The 22,483-nt window shown below is 46.0% G+C and overlaps 2 protein-coding genes across 2 annotated transcripts in view; both read left to right on the top strand.

The window, feature by feature from the left end:
• The first annotated feature begins 121 nt into the window (after positions 1-121).
• LHX1 (LIM homeobox 1) lies at positions 122-9,676 on the top strand. The gene is made up of 5 exons (XM_003767994.2): positions 122-1,542; positions 4,397-4,623; positions 4,942-5,219; positions 6,883-7,048; positions 7,909-9,676. The coding sequence occupies exons 1-5, from the start codon at positions 1,373-1,375 to the stop codon at positions 8,286-8,288; spliced, it is 1,221 nt and encodes a 406-aa protein (XP_003768042.1). The 5' UTR covers positions 122-1,372; the 3' UTR covers positions 8,289-9,676.
• Positions 9,677-15,205: 5,529 nt separating this feature from the next.
• The window catches only part of AATF (apoptosis antagonizing transcription factor), a 95,122-nt gene continuing 87,844 nt past the window's right edge, over positions 15,206-22,483 (top strand). Inside the window, exons 1-3 of the mRNA XM_031966545.1 lie at positions 15,206-15,496; positions 16,469-16,660; positions 21,924-22,316. Of these exons, the coding sequence (XP_031822405.1) occupies positions 15,406-15,496; positions 16,469-16,660; positions 21,924-22,316 (676 nt within the window). The 5' untranslated portion in view covers positions 15,206-15,405. The remainder of the gene's footprint in view (positions 15,497-16,468; positions 16,661-21,923; positions 22,317-22,483) is intronic.

Raw genomic sequence — 22,483 nt, forward strand, 5'->3', positions numbered from 1 at the left:
ACCTGCCCCCTCTCTAATCCTTGGAAGAAAAAAAAAATTAGGAAGCGAGAAAGGGCACTGATATTTGCAACCGCAACCAAAAAAAAAAAAAAAAAGCGGGAGGTGGGAGAAGGAAAGGAAAGAAGGAAAAAAGGAGGTAAAAAACCTGAGTTCTGCCCCAACCCCTCCCCCAGCGATTGCCGCCGGGACACTCACCCACAGCCACAAAGCTGGCCGAGCAATGCGGGACTGCGCGTGGAGCTGGAGGGAAGCCGTGACCAGAGAAATGGTTGGTCGGGCGCGCTGAACTGAGGATCCGGCCTCCCCTGGAGCAGGAGCTGAACCGGAGGGGAGCGCGCAGAGCCCGCTGGGCCGCTCCGAAGAGACCCAGGCAAAAGGGCGGTGGGCAAAGAGGTGCAGCCAGCGCGCCTCTAAGCGACCTCCTTAGTGGAAGCCTCTCTGTCCAGTTTTTATTGATACAAATATTTCTTTTTAAAAAAGACAACAACAACAACAACAAGCAAAACCAACAAGCCAACAAGAGCTTTCCCCTCCCTCCTCCCCCGTCGCCTCAGCTGGCGTCTCCTGTCTTGCTGCCCCCCTCCCTCCCTCGCTGCATCCCCATCTCCACCCCCCTCCTTCAGGCCAAGCGCTGCGTTCCATTCTCTTCCCCCCCACCCTTCGACCCGCTGGGCTATGCTGGAAGTTTAGGATCCAAAGCTCCTTCACTCATTTTAAATTTTTCATTTATTCCTCCCTTTTAAATCGCTTTGTGGAGAAACACGCGCGCGCGCATACACACACCTGCACCCCTGAGACACTCAGACAGAGACACCCCAAGACAAAAGCAAATGCACTTTGACTTCTGACTGCGCCTACCTCAGACCTGAGAGAACTCATCGCTTGGGTGGTTTCCGTGTAGACGGTTCTCCGCTGAGCTCTTGCCTTTCCGACTTTATTATTTATTTTGGTTCCCGCGGTTCTCGGTGACCTTCATTCTTCATCCAGCTTCTTGCCCACGGGTGGCTCTGCCCTCCGGGATTCCATCTCCCAACCCCAGGAGCTTCGCCTGCCCCAGCTCTGACCCAGGGATCATTCCCACTCCCCTCCTCCTAAGCCACGCTTTTTTCTTTCTTTTTTTTTCTTTTTCTCTGTTTTCCTCCTATCCTCTTCTGGTTTTGTTTGTTTGTTTGTTTTTAAAGATTTTGGTGTGCGTTTTCGATTCTGCACAACCCAGCTGGTTTGTCGGTCTCTCACCTTTTTGGGGGAAGTAAGAGGACGGGGGTGGAAGGCTACTGATAGCCCTCTTCTGAGGGCTCCCCCTCTTTTAGACCTGCCTGCCCCGTTCTGAGCTCCCTGCTCCCCTCCCTCCCTCGCAATTAAACCAAAGACAATGGTGCACTGTGCCGGCTGCAAAAGGCCCATCCTGGACCGGTTTCTGTTGAACGTGCTGGACAGGGCCTGGCATGTGAAGTGCGTTCAGTGCTGTGAATGTAAATGCAACCTGACCGAGAAATGCTTCTCCCGGGAGGGCAAGCTCTACTGCAAGAACGACTTCTTTCGGTGAGTGCCTCCCCTTTCTCCTCTCTTTCCTTCTCTCAACTCTTCATTCCCTCCCTCTGATCCTCCTGCCTACCCTCGACCCCTACCTCTGGCCTTGGACAAGAGGGAGTCAGCAGCCAGAGAGCTGGCTTTTAGGGTTCTAAAACAACTTGGGTGGAGGAGCTGGGAGTACCTGACCAGAGGCTAGAATGCTCAAATTCTCCCCAAAGAGCTACCTCCAAAGTTGGCTGCCAAGTCCCATGGGCACTCAAATCGCCCTACCTCTCCTCCAAAGTATCTTCTCCTCCAAAGAATGAAGACACAGAAGCCTTGGACAAGTTTATATTTTCAATTTATTTTTGTTTTTGTCTCTCCTCTCTATTCTATACCCTTTCCCTCTTTGCCCCCCCCCAAAGCCTCTCCTCCCTCTCCCCACTTTCAGAGGGCTTTTAAAGTTCAATCTAGAGCCTGTAAGTCTCTTAGGCCTCCAGAGTTTAGAGATATAAGAACTGGATCTCAGTCCCCTGCTCTTGGCACGGACCTCCCCCAGTTCCTTGTTACCTTTTTTCACTCAGCCCAATAAGGCCGGAGCTTTGACGACCTCTTGACCTTTTGCCTTCCTGAGTTGGAATAAGCAAACCTATGGGGAACTGAGCTTCAGGACCCCCAGTTCTTCCTATTTCTCTCCCACTGCTCTATTTCTTGTCAGTAGCTTCCAAATTCCCAGCCGGCTTTCGGGGACAGAGCCCACTGGGCCTGTTGAGGAGAAACCTCTTCCTAGGCTTTGCTAGGAGCGCTGGGGGACCTCCAGGCTTTAGTTCTCAGAACTAGGGTGGATAGTCAGAAGACCACTCAGAGCAAATCTGGGCTTCAGGGCCTCGGGAATGGGGCAGATTTTACTAAGGCCACCCGGTGTTCTGGGGAAAGGGAATGACTGGAGCTTCGGTCAGAACAGAGGAAAGCTCAAGGTAACCCAGTCTTCACAGAAGCCCCTACCTCTCAACCCTGCAAATTTCACACATCTCCTCCTCCTCCCATCAAACTGCCCAATATTGGCTGGGCTGGAAACTCGAGTTAGCCCGGGTTACAGAACCTGGACACTGGGAAATCCTGAGCGGGTTTCTGCTGGTCTCCCGGCCTGACTCTTGAGTTGGACTGTTCTGGGTAGTGGAGCGGCTTGGCTCTTAGCCCAGTCTCAGATCCGTTCCCAGGGCTTCTTTATGACCCATTCGGGGTCTGCCTGCGGTGACATTGTCAAGGCTTCTGATCTTTTTTCACATTTGTCTCCTGTGTATATCCGACCTCGGCATCATTCCGCCGTCTTTCAAAGTGGCCCACTCAATAGGTTTCTTCTGCCTTTCACCTCCTCTAGCGTCATGCCCTTTATATTAATTTAATTTAATCTCCCCTAAATTGTCCTCTTTTTTTTTTAATGGCCAAGATTTGAATACCGGTAAGAGCAACTTTTAACTCCTGAGACAATTTTGTGTAACAGACTTAGGAGGATTTTTTGGCTTGAAGTTTGGTTGTGGCTCGTGTTGCCCCTAGGGCATGGCACTTAAGTGGTCTAGACCCCTAAGGCCTGATGAGATTTTTGGGCTTTCCAGGGAAGAACCGTGGACATTTTTTCCAAAGAAGAACCACGAGCCTTTTCCCCAGCCCTAATGAGGTAGGGAATGGAAGATTAGGGAAACTGAGCTTTTTTCATTAAAAACAAACAAACAAAAAAATAAAAATAAAAACAAAAACGATACATGCCGCCTTACCTCGGACAGAACCGAGGGAAGGCTAAATGAGGCATAGACTCCAGGACAATTCAGGAACGAAATTGAGAACAGAGTCCGAGAATCGGAAAATGGAGCAGAGCGGAGAACCAGAACAGTTAGAAAACGCCGGGAGAACGCTTTTTCCTCTCCGGAGGTTTTTTTCAGGGGGCGCAGGATCCCGCACACTTCTGTCTTGGGTTGACAAATTCACGGAGCATCTAAAATATAGTTCCTTCGGGGAGGTTGTCTGATAGTCTCTTTGCGAAGGCCCCCTACCCGAAAAGCTACACTTCCTTGGCAGCCGGGCTTCGGCGCTGGTTTCCACTCCTCTTTAAGCGAACCGGCCCCAGCGTTGTGTAAATAAATAAAATGGCAGACTGCGCCACGACTCTTTGAGTTTATTTATTTACACCGGTTATGGCACTGGGACCTGAGCCAACCAACCCCCTGTGCCTTTAGGTTATTATTTTTTAGTGGAAAAGGCGGGGAGGGAGGAGTGAAAAGTGGCGCACGGTGCATTTTGCATTGGGCTATAATTAACGCCGAGCGATTATTTTAAATGCTAAAAAGGGATAAGCCGAGAAAAGTTTCTCGAGGCCTCGGCCTCATCTTACACTGAAGCTTTTTCTTTCCCCTCTTTCTCTCTCTCTCTCTCTCTCTCTCTCTCTCCCCCTATATTTTTTCCTAGAGAAAGAGTTCCGCGAAATGCGGACACAGGTAGAACGCTGGTCCACATGGGTTTCACTCTTATCTCTTTCTCCTGACCTTCGTTTGGTGACTGTCCTCCTCCCTATTTCTGTCTTCCTCCATCTTGCCCTAGTTCTGTGAGAATCTTTCCATTTCTATGTGATTTTCGAGTATCCCTTTCACTTCGTTCTATTTGTTTCGATATTTGTCACTTTCCGGGTTTCTGCCCTTCCTGCCATGCCCCCACTTATATCAATTCTTGTGTCCATTTCTAGGGATTCCCTCAACCTACCGGTCTTGCTCTCCTTGTGTCTCTTCCCATTTCCCGACTCTTGCCTTTCTCATCTCTCTGCGCTGTCTTCCTGCTGCTCACCTCGTTTAATCTGTCTCAATGTTTTGTTCCTGCCTTGTCTTTCCCGCAGATGTTTCGGTACCAAATGCGCCGGGTGCGCGCAGGGCATCTCCCCCAGTGACCTGGTGCGGAGGGCACGAAGCAAGGTGTTCCACCTGAATTGTTTCACCTGTATGATGTGTAACAAGCAGCTGTCCACTGGGGAGGAGCTCTACATTATAGACGAGAATAAATTCGTCTGTAAAGAAGATTACCTAAGTAATAGCAGCGCCGCCAAAGAGAACAGCCTGCACTCGGGTGAGGGTCCAGGAGGAATAGGGAAACGGGGGGTGGTGGCTGAGGGACTGCCTACAGGGACAGAGAGACCAAACCAGACCTGAGACACCCCAATTCTTAGCCTTTGTGAAGTATATCCCTTACTCTGGAAGTTTTTCCTAGAGACACACTGGGAAAGAGGAAAAGGGGAATGACATTTTCAAGCGAAATCTGACCACCGGTTCTGAGGAGACCAGGCATGCACCAGATTTCTCCCGCCTCCCCCACCCCAAGGTGTGAGAATGGGAGAGGTGAGTTCTGAAACACCCATGAAATAAATAGTCTCTTCCCTCTTTCCAGCCACAACGGGAAGTGACCCCAGTTTGTCCCCTGACTCCCAAGACCCGTCCCAGGACGACGCCAAGGACTCGGAAAGCGCCAATGTATCTGACAAAGAGACTGGTAGTAATGAGAATGACGACCAGAACCTGGGTGCAAAGCGGAGAGGACCACGCACCACCATCAAGGCCAAGCAGCTGGAAACACTCAAGGCTGCCTTCGCTGCCACTCCTAAGCCCACTCGTCACATTCGGGAGCAGCTGGCACAGGAGACTGGCCTCAACATGCGAGTCATCCAGGTTAGGAACTCAGAGAGGAAGGGGGACAGGGTGGGGAGCGTTTAATCTGTTTCTGGGTTGGGCATTGTGCTTCCCGGTGACCCGAGCCTTGCTTGCCCCATAGAGTGCAATCCGGATTGGAGAGTCCCTTCTTCCCCTTTCTCCTTTTCTCTCGAAAGGAAGGCTTGGTTATATGTATCAGAAAGCTCAGTATCCTCTATACCAGCTAAATTTGTGCAGGGAGAGGGAAAAGAGGGGGTGAATCGAGAAAGTGGAGATTGGTGTAGCATAAGGTGTGTGTACTGCTGGCAGGGGAGAAGAGGAGAGGCCGGAGGCAGAGGAACCGGCCCTACACCCCCTGCTTCGGCCTGGCCTTTGAAGCACCGCGCACTCAAGAGGGAAGCAGGAAATGTACCCATCCCGCTTTTTACTTCTCCTTACGGCTGGTTCTCCTGCCTGGGGGGAGAAGAGGGGATGGCCCTGAGGGCAAAGAGGGGCGGAGACTGTCACTGCCGAGTTGAACTGGCCAGAATTGTAGCTGTAGCCAGGGGATTGAAGGGGAGGAAGCAGAGCAAATCTGGCCGCAAAGTGAGCCGACTTGGTCTGGTTGCCTGAAAAGCCTCAGAGGACCGTCTGTCCTATTGCTCCTAATGAACTGGTTCAAGATTAGTCCCGAGGGTCTGGACTCCTGACTTTTCCCTCCTTGACTCTTTCAGTCGGGAGAAATCTCTGAGACCAGAAGAGTTAATGAGTGATGGGAGAATATGACGGACTTTGGTTTTGTTTGTGAGCAAAGAAGGAAGAATCGCCTTCCCTCTCACAGAACCAACTTTGTCTCTCGCCTCTTTATCTCTTCCCTTTCTTGACCGCTGAGCTAAAAGGAGGGCAGATTTTCCCCTCTCTCACCCTCTTATGCAAGAAAAGGGAATGGAACTGACGGAGAGGGGGGCAGGGGAGTGAAGATGATTGAGGCAGAAGGCTGTTTTCTTCCGTACCAAGTTCTGAGGCCGCAAGTAAAAGGGGGAGGTGGGGATGCAACCATCTGGGGTCAGATGGGACATTCGTAGTGTGAAAACGTGAGGCTGAATATGAGTAAGACTGGTTAGCATGTGATTGTGTGCTTGGGGTATGAGCGATTGTGACACTCGAGTTCCTGGGTATCTTCCTTCCTATGTCTGGAACAACATGTATCTATGTTTTGGGGGAGAATGACGTTGGTCCATAGGTCCGTTGTCTATGAGAATGTGAGACTGTTAGAAACCAATATATAGAATCCAGTGTTCAAAGCTCATACAATCTGGCCGTCTATCCTTGGGTCACAATCTGAAACTTTACGCCTACCCATGCATATATCCCTGTCTGTGAATTTGTGTCTGCTTGGTTTGTATTCATGCACTCCGATTTTATTCATGGCAACATAGAGAGAGCCTCAGGTGGGCTGCGTATTGCACGGATCAAGGCTATCAGTCCCTGCTTTTGCGTCCCTGACTGTGACAGGGTAGGGTTGTGAACACGGCTGTTTGTGCGCAGGGAGAGAAAGAGTTTCTTTGGAAGGAATGGTCAGGGCCGTAGTCAGGGAATGGTGGGAGGAAGAGAAAAGGAACAGAGAGACGTAGCTTCTTCTCATATTGCTCTTCTGAACCAACTCTGCCTCACGTCTGGGTTGCCTTTTCCTTGTCGTCAGGTCTGGTTCCAAAACCGACGTTCCAAGGAGCGGCGAATGAAACAGTTGAGCGCTCTGGGCGCCCGGCGCCACGCCTTCTTTCGCAGCCCACGCAGGATGCGGCCGCTCGTGGACCGCCTGGAGCCGGGGGAACTCATCCCCAATGGACCTTTTTCTTTTTATGGAGGTAGGTAAAGGGCCACGTACTGGAGAAGGGAGAAGACGGAAGAACTCAGTTCGCTTTAAGCGGGTCTGAGGGAGGGGCAGATAGAGGTGATAGAAACTGAACATCTCGGCTCAGAGTGTCACAGTCTGAGCCCCTATTCTCACATCCGGAGGGGTCGGTCTGGCGCCACGAATATTCAGGAGATTGTTTTCCAAAGGGAAATCGGAAGTTTGGGAGAGTACATTGGTTCTAGGGTGCGAGGAAGAGGTGGTGAGCTATAAAGGGCAAAAATTCCTGCTTTGGAATAAAGACGGGATGAGAGTGTGTGCACGCGCGCTTCCTTGCTTCTAGTTTGCTAGCTTGTTTGGGATGAGTATTGGGGGAGAGTTGCTGGAACCCGAGACTGAGGGGCATCATGGGCTGACAAAATTGAAAATTCTTGCCTACCTCTCTTCTTCCCTCAGTTTTCGGGTGCACTTACCCATCTGCTCTGTGTATTGCAGAGTGAACAGACAAACTTAACACTTTTAATATTTCTTTGACCCTGGCGGGGCTAATTTCCCCGAATGTGGCCAGTGTGTCGCTCCCGGAAGCCCAAAAAAACCCTAGCTGGTTCCATTTCTACTTATACGTGCAATCCGTTCCCCCACTCTACAGTCTTTCCGCAGCTGGGAGAATCTTTGAAGCCGGTAGTTCGGCTTCCTAGACAAAATACTCCCTTTTATCCATTTTCATTTAATTTTGGATTATCTGGGGCAAAACCAACACCAGGATCCTTGGTGACCCTCCAGTCCACTGTACCAGTCCCTGACGCCTCTCTTTTTCCGCTTCTCCCCACCTCCTTTTTCCGCTTTCCCCCACCTTCTTTTTGTTACCTCCAGATTACCAGAGCGAGTACTACGGCCCCGGAGGCAACTACGACTTTTTCCCGCAAGGCCCTCCTTCATCGCAGGCGCAGACACCCGTGGACTTGCCCTTCGTGCCATCGTCAGGCCCGTCGGGAACCCCCTTGGGAGGTTTGGATCATCCCCTGCCCGGCCATCACCCATCCAGTGAGGCGCAGCGCTTCACTGATATACTCGCTCACCCACCTGGAGACTCTCCGAGCCCGGAACCCAATCTTCCCGGACCCCTGCACTCCATGTCGGCTGAAGTCTTCGGACCCAGTCCGCCCTTCTCTTCGCTGTCAGTCAATGGAGGGGCGAGCTACGGTAACCATCTTTCCCACCCTCCCGAAATGAATGAGGCAGCAGTGTGGTAGCCGGAACTTCTCCGGAGCCAAATTGAACTTGCGTGGTTGTACAGAAACAGGTCGTTATTAAAAAAACAAACACACACACACACAATAACTAAACAAACAAAAAAAATCACAAAAACAGAACCAGGCCCCAAGCAGCTTCCTCTCTTCCCGCCGGAGAGACCTTTCTCCTCCTTGGGACGCGGTAGGAAGGGAAGGGAAGACTTGGGGGTGACTACAAATTGAGATCCGAATGCACCCGGAGACGGGATTGGAGTCCCAGTCCCCGGGGCGACAAGCAGGACTTGGGGTCAAACCAGACTAAGGCGCAAATTCAAAAACGTTCCCCAATCTGCGTAAAAACTCAAGGAGCCTCACCTCGGTGGCAATCCAGTGAGCTCTCGGAAAGTTGAGGAGAGCGGCAAGGACTAGCCCTGCTAAGGACAGCTCGGGGCAGCTCCCAGGAGGCGATGAGGGTGACGATCGGCCGGTCTAACCGGCACCCAGGATGCACAGAGTGGAGACGAAGGACGCCGGCGCAAGTCGAGAACCAAGCTCGTAAAGGAAGGAAGGAGAAAGAGAAGCGAAGCGAATCCAAATCAGGGAGGGGGAAAAGGCCAGCCCTGGAGCATTCAGTTCTGGGCTAGGATGAACGAAGCTTCTAGCTCTAGGAAACCTTCGATTAGTTTTTGTCTCTCAGAATTTAGTAACGGCAACAAACAACAAACTTTTACCTTCAGAAACACCGACCTGCTGTGCATCAGGTGGGACAATTTTTTTTTTTTGTCTGTCTGTCTATCCGGTTCTTTTCGGCCAAAATTACAAATATGAAATGCCCTAATCATCAACTCTACCTTCAAAAGCTACGCGCGGGCACACACACACACACACACACACACACACCACACCACACCACACCACACCACACCACACACCACCCTCATTAGGATGATCTCCAGCCAGACCTCTCACTAAAATGACTTGAAACAACAGCTATACAAGAAAGTATTCTACCTTCATGAGAAAAGTTTAAAACAAAATAAAGACTATTGAACTAAAAAACAGTCAACTGTTTACGTATGATGTTAAATTCAGGAGTTCAGTGTTTTACTAATATATCCTGTTTTGAAACCTCTTGTTCAAAAAGCAAAATGTTTTGAGCAACCAACCAAAATCGTTCCTTTCTTTAATCTCCCTCCCTTTCTCCCTTCCTCCTTTCGTCTTCTGTAGATGTTCTCTGACAGATTCGCAGGGCTTTCGGCTCACTGTGCTAGTTTGTAAAAGGTGTTGTTTACAGGAGGCAAAGAGAAAACATGATATTCAGACAGTTGCCAAATAAACTAATTATAGCACAAATACTGTAAGGTGCCTGGCACCAGCAACCCGAGAGTGTTAAAAAAAAAAAAAAAAAAGTGTTACAAGGTTTAAGGGAAAAAAGAGAAAACATCTTTGCTAATTTTTAGTCCTGTTGAACATTCATGGAGTTGTTAATATGACTTATATAGACCCACACAGGTTTTATTTTTGTGTCTTTAAAATAAAAGTCCAAAATATTTAAATTTTATGGTCAAATATGCAGTCAACAGCTGCTACTTTTTTCTTTATATATTAAATTTCTCATATGTCTTTTATTGTTCTAATAAACCTAAGCTTGTGTGACCTCCAGTGCATATTAGACCATTCACTGTATGAAAGAAAACATGTTGAATAAATTTGTGAGTTTTTAATAAAAATAGAAAATCTGATGTTTAGATAACTGGTGTTTAATTTGCTCTTTTGATGCGTGCAATGGTCTCTGAAGAGGTGGGGAGCAAGTTTGAAGCAGGAAGAGAAAACGTTGTTTGGGGGAGTGTGTCTAATATTTTGGTTGGAGGGCTAATACTTCCTTTAGTCTCCCAGGTGATCTCTCCCCAGCAAGTAGAGTGTTTCTTTGTGGCTTCCTCCTGTCAATAAGTGCAGATTTGTATTTGGGGACTTAACTAATGAAGTGGAAAAGATGTTCACTGATAAATTAGTGGAGAATTGAAAAAAAAGACCAAATACATGACTGAGAGTGTTTTAAGTCCAAAGTTAGTCTACCTGTCTGTATGCTTGCCTACTTGTCATTATCTCTCCCCTTTCTCTTAGCCTGTACAAAAACTTTATCAGGAATGTCAGAAATCTGTAAATATATAACTAGGGATGGGTAGTTCTCAGTTCAATTGGTTTCTCATAGGTAATCCTACTTTCTAATTTTATAGCTTGAAGGATAACATAAAATGAGTGCAAGTAAAAATGAAATATTTTAATCCCTTTCTCAGAACTGATCAGAAATCATTGTTTTTATAGCATTTGTTATGTCTGAAATTTCAGGAATGAGATGGGTAGAGGGGGAACATAGTTTGCTTGACTCTGAATATCTATTGTTTTACTAAAAGAACAACAAAAATCATTACCTTAGCAAAGAAATCAAATTTCAACTGTGAAAATATCTAAAGCCTTTCCAAAATTCCATTAGATATGGGGAAAATTTAAATATTTTACCTACTATAGAATAGCTGTGAGTTTGTCTATTATTCTCCAGATGTCACAAAAGTAATGTAAACCCAGCAGTTTTCTATAGTCCATTCTCTCCTATCTCCCAGATTCCAGTCTGGGTTATTTATTTTCTTATTTAAAAAATAAAAATATGTTACATTATATAGTATGTAATTTCCAGGGCTGTTTTCCTAGTTAAGACACAACTGAATTTATCTGTCTGGCAAAGGAGAGCATTTAAAGTGAGTAATATTTCACTACATCCAGAGGCTGTCTTATCTAATAAGGTAAAATAGAAACTATCTATGAGGGATCTGGCAGTGTTCTTTCAAAAATAAGAATTTATTAAATACTAGGGAGACTTTTTGAAACTCATAGCCTCTATGTGCAACTCATTTCTCTATCTACACTGAGATACATTGGCTTTTGGGGGGGAAACCATTTTACATTTATATAAATTAAATCCCTGGCAATTTATTCATTAAAGGCTTTCTTTCTTCCTTCCTTTTTTTTTTTTTTTTTTTTAAAGAAATTCATTTTACTGGACAGATGCTCATTGGGAAGGAAGGTTTTCATATCAGAGCTGCTGAATTATTTAGCAGTTTTATTGTTGAATCAGGTATTTTATTTGAAGCATTTCACCATTAGGCACAATGTGTGGACTCAGTGTTTCTTACTTCCCGTTGTAGCAGTTTCTCTCTCTCTCTCTCTCTCTCTCTCTCTCTCTCCTTTCCCTCTCTTTCTCTTTTTCCCTTCTTTCTCTCTCTGTAATCTCCCCCTCTTTTCTTCCCTCCCTCCTACTCTCAGTCTGTCTGTCATACACACAGACACAGTGAGAGAAATCAAAGCTCTGGCTAAGATCTGAAACAGGTGATGACTCACAAGAGACATATTTGGAGTTGAAAACCCAGGAGTATAGCTAACTGGGGAGGGTGCAGTTTTTCTCCTTTCCCAAATGAGCCCTGAATGCCTTGAGCACAGGGCAGGAAGAAGGAAATTCATAGTCCACATCTGAGCCTGTGAGGTAGAGGCAATGAGACCAGCAAGAGAATAGAGACACTTGATAGTATTAAAATATCAGGGTCCAAGAAGAGAGACTCCCTTTTCCCTCAGGACTTGAGCTCTAGCTTTCCTTGAGCCATCTTAAACTGTCTTTTTTTATTCCAGATGTAGTTTGGGTCTTTTTCTGAGAACTGATATACCAACAGAGGAGTCTGCTTGTGGTCACAGATGTAGAGACTCTCTAAACCTTTTGGGGGTTAAGACTGTCAAATATGGGGAGAAGGAAGGATGAAAGATAAGGGCCCTATCAGGCAGAAGGGAGAGTAAGCAAAATCTAAGTCTGCTTTTCAGAAATTCAGGGCAGGTTTTAAGAGGATAGAGACCTAAGTAGGACTAAATGATTTTAGGAGTGATGATGGTGCTGGCTGAAGTAAAGATGGAAGAGACTTGGGCGGCAACAGTTAAGTAAGTTAGTGAACTAGGAAAGGAATGGTAGAGTGCAGCCTATAGAGTCAATCAAAGGCATAAGCAGGGGGAGAGAGGACAAGTGCCCATAGAAAGAGAAAAGATCATGTTTGTGGTTCCTGCTTTCAGTGTCTGTTCTCCTTGCCTTGCTCTGTCCCCTGCTATCATCTTCTCATGGAAAGAAAAAAGAGTGATAGTGATCTACCATTTCTTTACTCTCACAGTCACTGTCTGAGGGATATTATAAGCATTCTTGAACCTTTATATGGAGGGCTACCCCAATCCTGACATCCCACCACAAGAAACTTCAGTAATTCATGGTAAGAAGACAAGTAAGGGGGTATCCAGAACTGGGGATTAGGGGAGTGAATATTTGTTTCTCCTTAATTCTGGTGTATGATTCTCTAGGACCTTCCTCTTTCTATTCTCTCAAGTGATTCAGCAGTCTGCTTTTACTTTTTCCTCTTTGGGTTGCTAAGTGGTATCTAAGAGACTTAGAGCTGGATAAGATCTTGGATATTTTGCACAATTCTTTCATTTTATAAATGAGGAAACTGAGGCCTAGGTTAGACTAGTAGTTGGTAATAGAGCTGTGAGTCAGAACCAAGTCGATCCAATGATCTTTCCAGTTCACCTAATTGCTTCCTGAGCTTCTCTGCCTCCACTCATTTCTTGGAAGGAGGGGCTCTCTACCTTCAATTCTGGATGTCAAAGAGCTGAAAAGTCAAAGCTCTTTTATTTTGAGGCCCAAGCTCCAGGACCCAGTTATCTATGGGAAATAAGAGCTGGTTATTTAGTCTTGCTAGAGGAAGACAAAGAGAAGTAGGAACTACAAGAGGTCAGAGCTAATAAAAAACAAAAGCAAAAACTAAACTAAAAAACTTTGTATTATTTCTGTAGGCTCCTTCCCATTCACCCAGATCCAGCATGGTGCCCCCCAAAACTTCAATGTTTAGACGATGCCAGTAATCTATACCTCCATTCTTCTTCCTCATTTCATTGCTTTCTCTTTCCCTCCTCAAGATGATCATTTTTTAAAGCATTCTTAACTCCCAGAGAAATAAAAGGAGAATGGTTTCATGGAAAGAAGGCTGAATTTGGCACCAGGAGACATGAATCTGAATTCTGCCTCTGCTACTTATTAGTGGTGTGACTGAGCAAATTTTTCTGGGTCTGTTTCTTCATATGAAAGTGAGGGGGTTAAATTTGGTGACATCTAATACATCTTCTAAATCTATATCTAAAAGAAAGCAGGCAATAGGGAAAGAATTGAGAGATCCTTAAAAAAAAAAAAAAAAAAGGTGAGATAAAAAGTTTCTTCATTTAAAAGCAGTTTAAGCCAAAAGTACTTTGCACCAACACACAAACAAACCTGCCCCAGCAAGGCCACTGACTTGATGCCTCCAGCTACTGTAATAATAATTGGCATTTATAGAGAACTTTAAAGACCTTCTCATTTATTTCATACAACAACCCTGTGAGTGAGAATATCATTATTTCTACTTTATAGATGAGGAAATTATTACAAGGAATGGGGGGGAACTGATTCTAAATTCCTGAATCATTGTCCAGGGTTTGATTGAGACCCCTTTCATCTTTGTGCATCCAGAACCTTCCACTCAACTCCTCAAATCTTCCAAATGGGTCAGTTTTAGGAAGGCTAGTCCTCCTTAGCACCCAAAATACAGCACTTTCAAACAGTAGTAACTTGATGGACACCTGTCTCTGTAGGCTTCTAATAAAGTTGAGATTAAACTCAAGTCTAGGATCTGATCACAGGATCAGTAATGTAGAGCTAGAAAGGATCTTGAAAGTCATCTTGTCTACTAACCTCATTTCACACAGGGAGAAACTGAGGCCCAAAGTCATCGAAACTAGGTCTGTACTTCTTATTCTGAATTTTCTGATATACTATAAAAAAAAATCTTCACCCTGGAAGTTCACCTTTTTTTCCAGCCTTTTTCTGTGATTGATTAGTTCCTCTCAAAGCTTCCAGATAGGTCTAGGAAGACTCGCCCTTCTTAGCCCAAGATCCAGCATTTTCAGACACTAGTAACTTGGTGGACATTTGTCTCTGGAAGGTCTCATCCTTGGATGGAAGAATGTGGGATGCTATGTCCTGAATAAACTCAGTGTCCTAACAGTAAATAAGCATATAAGTGTCAATTATGTGCCAGGCAGCTTGCCAAGTCCCGAGAATACAAAGAAAGGCAAAAGAAAAAAAAAGTCCCGTTCCCAAGTGGCTCACAGTCTAACGAGGTGACTGCGTGCAAACAATTACATGCAGATGAGCTACAGAGCGGACAAATAGGAAGTAACTACGAGGGAAAGACACTAGGATTGAAGGAGAGTCGGGAAAGACTTGGAACTTTTAGCGAGGATTTGAAGGAAGCAGGGAAGCCAGGAGTCATCGATGAGTGTGGCAAGGGAGCCAGGAGAATGCCCCTGGGGAGATGGGGTTTTTCCTTTGGGCGCGCGGACAGCAGAGCGTAATGGGTAAAGAAGTCTGAGAAGCTAAGGGGAAGTGAAGAGAGGGAAAGGCCTGGTCCCCTGGCGGTCACCGAGCGTTGGCATGGGGACTGACACTAATTCTGCAATTGATAACGGCGCCAGGAGCACTTTGCCCACACTGAGCCCGGAAAACGTGCCCTGCTCAGGCCAGCCTCCCGCCCTCCACCAGGCAACCCCGCCGCAGCAGCACCAGCTTCCCCTCCCGGCTCTCTCTGACGATCGCCCGCCCCTGTTGATCACTCAGGGTCACCATAACCCCGCGCAAGCGGCGAAAGGACTCCTCGGGATCCGGGGAACAGACAGAAAGACAGCCGAGCAAGCGCTTCCCAGGGTACTGAGGGTACGCGCGCGCGTCACAGCGCCCCCGCCCCCAACGCCTAGCCCACCCTGCGCACGCACGCACGCACGTATCCTCGCACGCAAGCGCACACATTGAAGTTCCCTTCCCGTCTTTTCTGCCCGGCCCTCTTTCCTGCTGCCGTGCTGCCACGGATGGCCCCGCCCCTTCCCGCCCGCTCCGCCCCCAAATCGAGCGCCTCCCGGAAGTCGGCGGGCTTGGGGCCGCGATCCGGGAGCGTGAGTTGGGGCGGCGGTGAGCCGAGCTGCTGCTAGGGAGGCGGCGGCGGCACGCGGAGGACCTGGAGGGATGGCAGCCCCGCAGCCCCTGGCGCGGCAGCTGGAGCAGCTGTTGGACCCGCGGCCCACAGAGGCGGACCCGGAGGCGGACCCCGAGGAGGGTGAGTGCGGAGGCCGGGGACCACGTGCGGAAGAGGCGCCCTCTCCGGGGCCCGCGCCCTCTCCGGGGCCCGCGCCCTCTCCGGGGCCCGCGCCCTCTCCGGGGCCCGCGCCCTCTCCGGGGCCCGCGCCCTCTCCGGGGCCCGCGCCCTCTCCGGGGCCCGCGCCGCGTGCCTGAGGGTGGGGCGGGGGCTGCTGGGAGCACCTCGGGAGCGGCGCTATCCCTCCGCGGCGCTGCCTCGGGCTCGGCGCGGGAAGTTCCTGTGTGGGCGTTCTGAGGCAGCCCCCTAAGGAGGGTGGGGTCCCGGGGAGTGCGCTCGGAGCCCGGCTCCGCGGCGCAGAGCGAGGTACTGGCGAGCAGCCCTGTCATTTACCCCTATTTCTATCCCCAGAGTTTAGTCCCTCAAGTCGGCAGCTACAAGCACTTATTAAGCTCCTGCTGTGTGCCAGGCCATGCTCTAGATGCTGAGGACACAAGGCAGAGATAGTTGCCACCCTCAGGAACTTCGGCTCGGGCCCTAACGGGGGAGAGACCGTGCAAATAAGATAGAGCACGAGCTGGGGAGCGCGCACCCTTCCTCCCACTCGCTGCCTGGGAGAGCTGGGCAGCCAGGCTTTCCGCGTCTCGATTTCCCGTGTAAAGTGAGACGGGCCAAATGAGCTTTAAGAAGCTTTTCAGTTCCTAAGTCTTGGGCTATTACAAACTTGCTGTGGCGGGTATGTGAAGAGCTTGCTTTGCTGTTTACAGCTTATTTGGTGGGCCCTAAAAAATAAACTGGGGCGTGCATTTAGTTGGAATCCGATGTGTTATTTGGCTCCACTTGGGAGTAGTCAGGTATTAATAGTGACATCTTGGAGGTGGTGGAATGGGAGTGAGAGGACGGATGTGGAAGCCTTATAACTGTCCTATTGATGATGGACTTTTTGATGATTTCCCTCCCTTTTTTTTTTTTTTTTTTTTTTTTCCCTTTCAGCTACAGCTGCCCGAGTTATTGACAGGTTTGATGAGGGTGAAGATGAAGCCAGTGACCTCCCACGTGTGGGAAGTATTCGGAAGAGGGCCTTTGCCTCTCTCTTAGATACGGACAAACGATATTCAGGCAAAATCACTTCTCGAAAGGCTTTGAAAGAAGATCTGTGGGAGCAACCTCAATTAGAAGTGTCCGGTGAGATAGACATGTATATGGGTGTATGTCTTACTTTTTCTCCTCCTAGCTTCTGTTTCTTTGGGGATCAGGGATTATCCTGGAATGTTGCCAATCCAAAAAAAAGACATATACTGGCCACCATCAATATAAGTCACCAAGGGAAGGTAGAAATACACGTGAGGTAGATGGACCCTGCCATCAAGTAAATTGCAGTCTTGCAAGGGAATTGAGATATGTAGGCAAACAAGTGTGATACCCAGGAGAATGTGATAATTGTTTAAGAGGGTTATAAACAAAACTTGTGAGAGTTCAAAGGAAGGAGAGACCAGTTTTGCCTGAGGGGAGGGCAGTGACATTTGAGCTTGACTTGAATTTTGCCAAGACTGATAATTAATATTTCTTTGGATAGCAATGGTAGGAGGGCATCCTAGGAAGAAGGGACAGTGAATAAGTGCTCAGAGGCAGGAAAATAATTGTATGGGCTGTGGAAATATTAATTAAGTTTGGTTATGTCATAATATGTGAAGGGAAGTATTGTGAATTGGCAGAACGTTGGAATGTTCTATTGTGGACTCATTATTCCTGACAAAGAAATTATACAATGTTAGGGTTAGGGATTATGATAGCTGGATTCTTTTATTTTATCTCTTATTCTTCAGCTGTAAATTGATCTAAGGATCAGTAATAAGGCATACAAAGAGATGGGGAAAGATGGCTTCCTGATCTGTGTGACAAAAGAATTAGTAGGGCTTTAACAATATCTGCCTTGCTACAGACTCACAAAATTTTAGAGCTGAAAGGGCCCTTAGCAATCATCTAGTTCAAAGCTTTCCATTTTCTATAAAATGCTTGTCAAGAGGCACTCAGTTACTTTGGGTCACATAGCATGTTAGTGGCAGAGCCTGAACTAAAAACAACTTTTTGACTCCTAGAAGAGTGCTCTCTGTGTATGTCCTATTCCATTCTCAAAAGGAACTACTGATTTCCTGTGTGTTTTTTATTTGCATAATGTGTCCCAGCGCACTGAAAGTGAACTAAGGACCACATGAAGTAGTCTGGTAGTTCTGGCTTAGAGCTTATTCAAATGTAAATTGATTACATAGTTGGGACTCTAACTATACACTAAGTGTTTCTGTGCAATTTTTCACTTTAAGCAGTAAAACCCAACCATCCAATTTCCTATAGACTCTGGCAGTTTGTTGGACCTACCAGTTAATCAACAAGTACTTTTTAATTGCCTGCTATCTGCCAGACATTGTGCTGGGCATTAGTAGTACACATTGGTAAATGAAACATTCTCTGTGCTCAAAAAACTTCTGTTCTAATGAAAATAGCAAAGACACATGTAATTAAACATTGAATAAGTATATATAGAAAAAATACTAATAAATACAAGCAAGCTGTTAGGTAGATCAGGAAAGGTCACCATGCAGAAGATGATGCCTGAGCTGCATTTTGAAGGAAGAGGGAAGCTGTGAGGCAGAAGCTCTAAGCATGGGGTACCACCTGTGCAAAGTCATCAAAGGGAGAATATGCTGTGTAAGGAACAGTAAAGAGACCAGCTTGACTGGATCACATCAAGTCATCCACCAGAAATATGGAAAAATAGGTTGGGACTCAGGTGATGGGGGGGTTTAAAAACTATCTGGATTTGAATGAGCTCTAGGGGAGTGACTAAGCAGTACTTCACTGGCAGCAGTCTGGGAAAGCAGAGTTGTCAAATGCTCCCAAGAAACCTGATTAAATTGTAATTGGGAAATGTTTGATAAAAGCAATAAAAATTCTACAACATAGGTGATGTTAATGGGTGGTTTTCTGTATCACTGTGCAGCTTTTTGAGTTTGATACCATAGGTTTGAAGGATGAATCTCATGGGGGAGAGACTTGAGGCAAGGAAAACAACTTGAAAGAAGCTTTTGCAATAATCTAGGAGCTAAGAACCTGGATTAAGGTGGTCCTTGTGAGGAGAGAGAATGGGTTGGATGCCAGTAATGTTGAATTTGACCCTCGATTGAATAAGGTGAGGGAGAGCAAGGAGTGGGGGATAATGCAAATTTTCCAATTGGGGAACCTAGAAGGTGGCATAGCCTTCAACAGAAATCAGGAAGTTTGGAAGAGAAATTTCATTAGTGGAAGCATTTCTTCTCCAGATGCAGAGACCCTCACCACCATTCATTCCCTAAAGTTTTCCTTTGCTGTCTCATTGTGTTGTGGAGATTCTCAAAGGCTATGCCATTAAGACTCAAACTCATACTGTTCTAGAAAGACTTGCAATAAAGACTTGGTGTGACACTGTCTGACTCCTGAGAGGATTTTGTAGTTAGGTGTGGGAAGGAATTAATTACTGGATTGCTTCAGTTAATCAATCAGTCAACATTTATTAAACACTTACTCTGTGCCCAGGCACTGTGCTAACTGTTAGAGATACAAAAAGAGTCCAAAGACAGAAGTTATCAGCTAACCAATCCCTGAATTAAGAGAAGACTGACACCAGGTCAGGGAGATTTCATATTTGGGAGTTTAAAGAAAAACAGTGCTTTTTCAAGAGTAGGGAAAGGAAGATCACTTTCATTCAGAGAAAGAAGAGTTTCATTTTCTCTTTCATCAAAATTTTACTTTTTTATACCTAATACAAAATTTTAGCAATTGCTAGATATCTGAATCCGTAATCCATTTCTCTTTGCTTTTTATTGAACTTTGGTTTTTGAAATGCCAGGGTTTCCCTCTGCAAAGGGAATCCTGAAAGAAGGCTTAGATAAATTATGTTTTAATTTTGGAGGCTTATGACACCATTATTTTTCTTTGTCCCCTTGATATAGTACCTTGCACTAGTGGACACTTAAAGTATTTGTTAAATAAATATTGTTAAATAATTTGTTAAATGACTGGATGAATAAATGAATGCTTTCATCTCATCAGGACTATTATATCAGTCTTTAGTCTTCCCCTAACCCCCCCCCCCCACCCTCCCCGTTAGTCCATCCTGTCAGCCAAGTGGGTAAAGTCTAGCTCTGATTATGTCATTCTCAGTTGAGAGCCTTAATGATTTCTTACTGTATTCTTAATTAAGTTCAAGTTTCTTTAGCTAGATTTGCATTCAGTGCTGACCATCCATACAGGCTATCTTTCTTTTTCCCTTCCCTTCTACATATTTGTTTTCTACCCAAAGGCTACCATTTGACTTTTCCTGGAGTAGCTTTCTCTTTTTTACTTCCTTTTTTCCCCATACTTTTCCTCTTCTAAGTGGACAACCCCATAGTAGATAGAGGAGAGGGATAATGAAAACGAAGAGTTGCTTTGCTCCCCCAGCAGCATTCTGTTGTAATCTTACCTGAAGGGGAAGGCTTAGCAGATACGCTTTGTGTTCTAGGAAGTCTTCCTAGCTATTCCCCTAACTTAATGCTATTGTTGTTTTTTCTAAATTAATTTATTTATTTTATTATAGCTTTATAGTTACAAAACATATGCATGGGTAATTTTTCAACATTGACCCTTGCAAAACCTTCTGTTCCAACACCCCCTCCACCCCCTCCCCTAGATGGCAGGTAGTCCAATACATGTTAAATATGTTAAAATATATGTTAAATCCAATATATGTATGCATATTTATACAGTTATCTTGCTGCACAAGAAAAATAGAATCTAGAAAGAAGAAAAAAAAAACCTGAGAAGGTAAACAAAATGCAAGCAAACAATAACAGAAAGAGTGAAAATGCTATGTTGTGGTCCACGCTCATTTCCCATAGTCCTCTCTCTGGATGTAGATGGCTCTCTTCATCACTGAACAACTGGAACTGGTTTGAATCAACTCATTGTTGAAGACAGCCATGTCCATCAGAATTGATTGTATAGTCTTGTTGCCCTATATAATGATCTCCTGGTCTTTTAACTTAATGTTGACTTTTTTTTCACTGAGTGCATCTAGTACATTGTATTTCTTTCATGAATGAATGATTAAAAAGTAGATTAAGCTTACTATATTCAGAGTACTGTGCTAAGTATTGAGGATGTAGATAGAAAAGCCATACAGACCTTGTTCTTGAGGGGCTCCCCTTCAGATGGGGAAGATGACACAAAAGGAAGGTTTCATTTTTGAGTCGGAGAGAAATGATTTCATGCTGCTGTTTTATGTCATTTCCTTGTTCTTCTTTTATATTGTTTCCAGTGCTAAAATTTTGTTTCTTTCTGATGTTGAATCATTCATAGCTAGTGGCTTTGGTGGCAAGAACTTCCTGAATCTTTAGTAGCTGTGGCTGTAATACCTGCAGTTGCCAGACTGCTCTCCACCAACCATCAGGATGATGGTTAAGGGCATTAGACTGGAAGCATTATGATTCCCAAGCCTCTTGGGCCTAGGCCCTGGGCTTTCTCCATTTGTCTGAGGAGAAATGGTCATCCAGGAGCGGTGTTGGTGATGGCTTGTCTTGCCTGGCCCATGCTGCCTCTTCTGTTTCCCTCAGGATGCAGGTTTGCCTGCTCTGTGGATAGCAACTGGTGGTGATAGCTGACTCCTTTTCCATAGGAGTCACCCTCCCATGGGATGGCTGTGTGAGGGGTAGACTGGCAGCAGGAGCCATGGTCTGAAGGTGCTGCTGTTCCCCTGTGTGACTGTCAGAGGGGGAGGTGATGAAGAAGGTGAGCCCTTCCTCCTAAGGGGATTCCCCCTCCTTAATTATAGGTGTAATTGGGCTAGAGTCAGGTCTGGTGATTTAGAGGACACTGCTATCCCCAGGACTCTTGGGTTCAGAGTCATTTGACTTGGTTGGCATATTTAGTTTCTTGTATCTCTTAACAGGTAGCCTGGCGCTTTGCTTTTTGTCTTTTGTGTACTTTCCCTTTTCCCTTTAATTAGATTGGTGTAGGTTCCTCAAGGACAGGGACTCTGTTTTATTCATCTTTGTTTCTCCTGTGGTATTTTTTACTTAGTGGATACACAATAAATACTCAAAGAATATCTAGTTATGCCCCAAGTTCCTAATAAAGAGGAGTTATATTTATATCCTGACTATAAGTCACATATAATAATTACCTACCCTTGTTCTGATAGAGGGAGGGAGAAAAGCCATTCCTGAAATTCAAATCCAGATTGGTGTCTAAGCTTTAATGGCAATTTGCACCTTGTATTTAAGTGTTCCATCTCTACCCACCTGTTCCTTTGAAGGTGAATGAAGGAAAATATTAGCTTTAAGCCATAACTTTGAGTAAGTTTGTGAGGTGGGAGTTGATACATTTCTTCATGTAATATTCACTTTGTCTTCCTTTTTTCCTTCCTCCTTACTAGACAGAGAAGCATCTGATGAAGAGTCAGGGAGCACAGGGCTAGTGGAGTCTGATGAGGAGCAGGAATCCAGCGATGATGGGGGGAGCAGTTTGGAAGACCAAGGCCGGAGAGAGAAGAGGAATGCTCATTCATCAGGCTTTAGTTTCCAGAGCATTAGTGACTTTGAAAAATTCTCAGAGGGAATGGATGATGTGGTGAGTGATGAAGAGGAGGAGGAGGAGGAGGAAGAAGAAGAAAACGGCATAGAAGAGGAAACTGATGAGGAAGAAGATGGAGAGGAAATCCAGGAGGCTGTGCCCGAAGACAAAGATAATGATGAGGCAGTAAAGACCTTCTCAGGAGGCAAAGTGTCAGAGGAAGTGGAGAAAGGCAGAGCTGTGAAGAACCAAATAGGTTGGTGCCTAGGTTTTGCTGATTGCCAATTTCTCTAAATCTCCACATTTGATCTACTTTCTTTTGTTTGCTTTCTCCCTCCTGTGCCCTTCCAATTACTCTGTGACATGCCTCACTTATCTGGAGGCCTAGGGCCCCTTCCTTTATGTTAAGTCAGTCATCTCCAC

Source organism: Sarcophilus harrisii, chromosome 4 (genome assembly GCF_902635505.1).
Source record: "Sarcophilus harrisii chromosome 4, mSarHar1.11, whole genome shotgun sequence".
Classification (NCBI taxonomy): Eukaryota; Metazoa; Chordata; class Mammalia; order Dasyuromorphia; family Dasyuridae; genus Sarcophilus; species Sarcophilus harrisii.

What these genes read in the sequence shown, in the direction of transcription:
- LHX1 (XM_003767994.2), top strand. Translation starts at nt 1,373, where the DNA reads ATGGTGCACTGTGCCGGCTGCAAAAGGCCCATCCTGGACCGGTTTCTG. An exon ending in TGCAAGAACGACTTCTTTCG is followed by an intron (nt 1,543 to 4,396) that starts GTGAGTGCCTCC and finishes TCTTTCCCGCAG; the next exon opens with ATGTTTCGGTACCAAATGCG. An exon ending in AGAGAACAGCCTGCACTCGG is followed by an intron (nt 4,624 to 4,941) that starts GTGAGGGTCCAG and finishes CCCTCTTTCCAG; the next exon opens with CCACAACGGGAAGTGACCCC.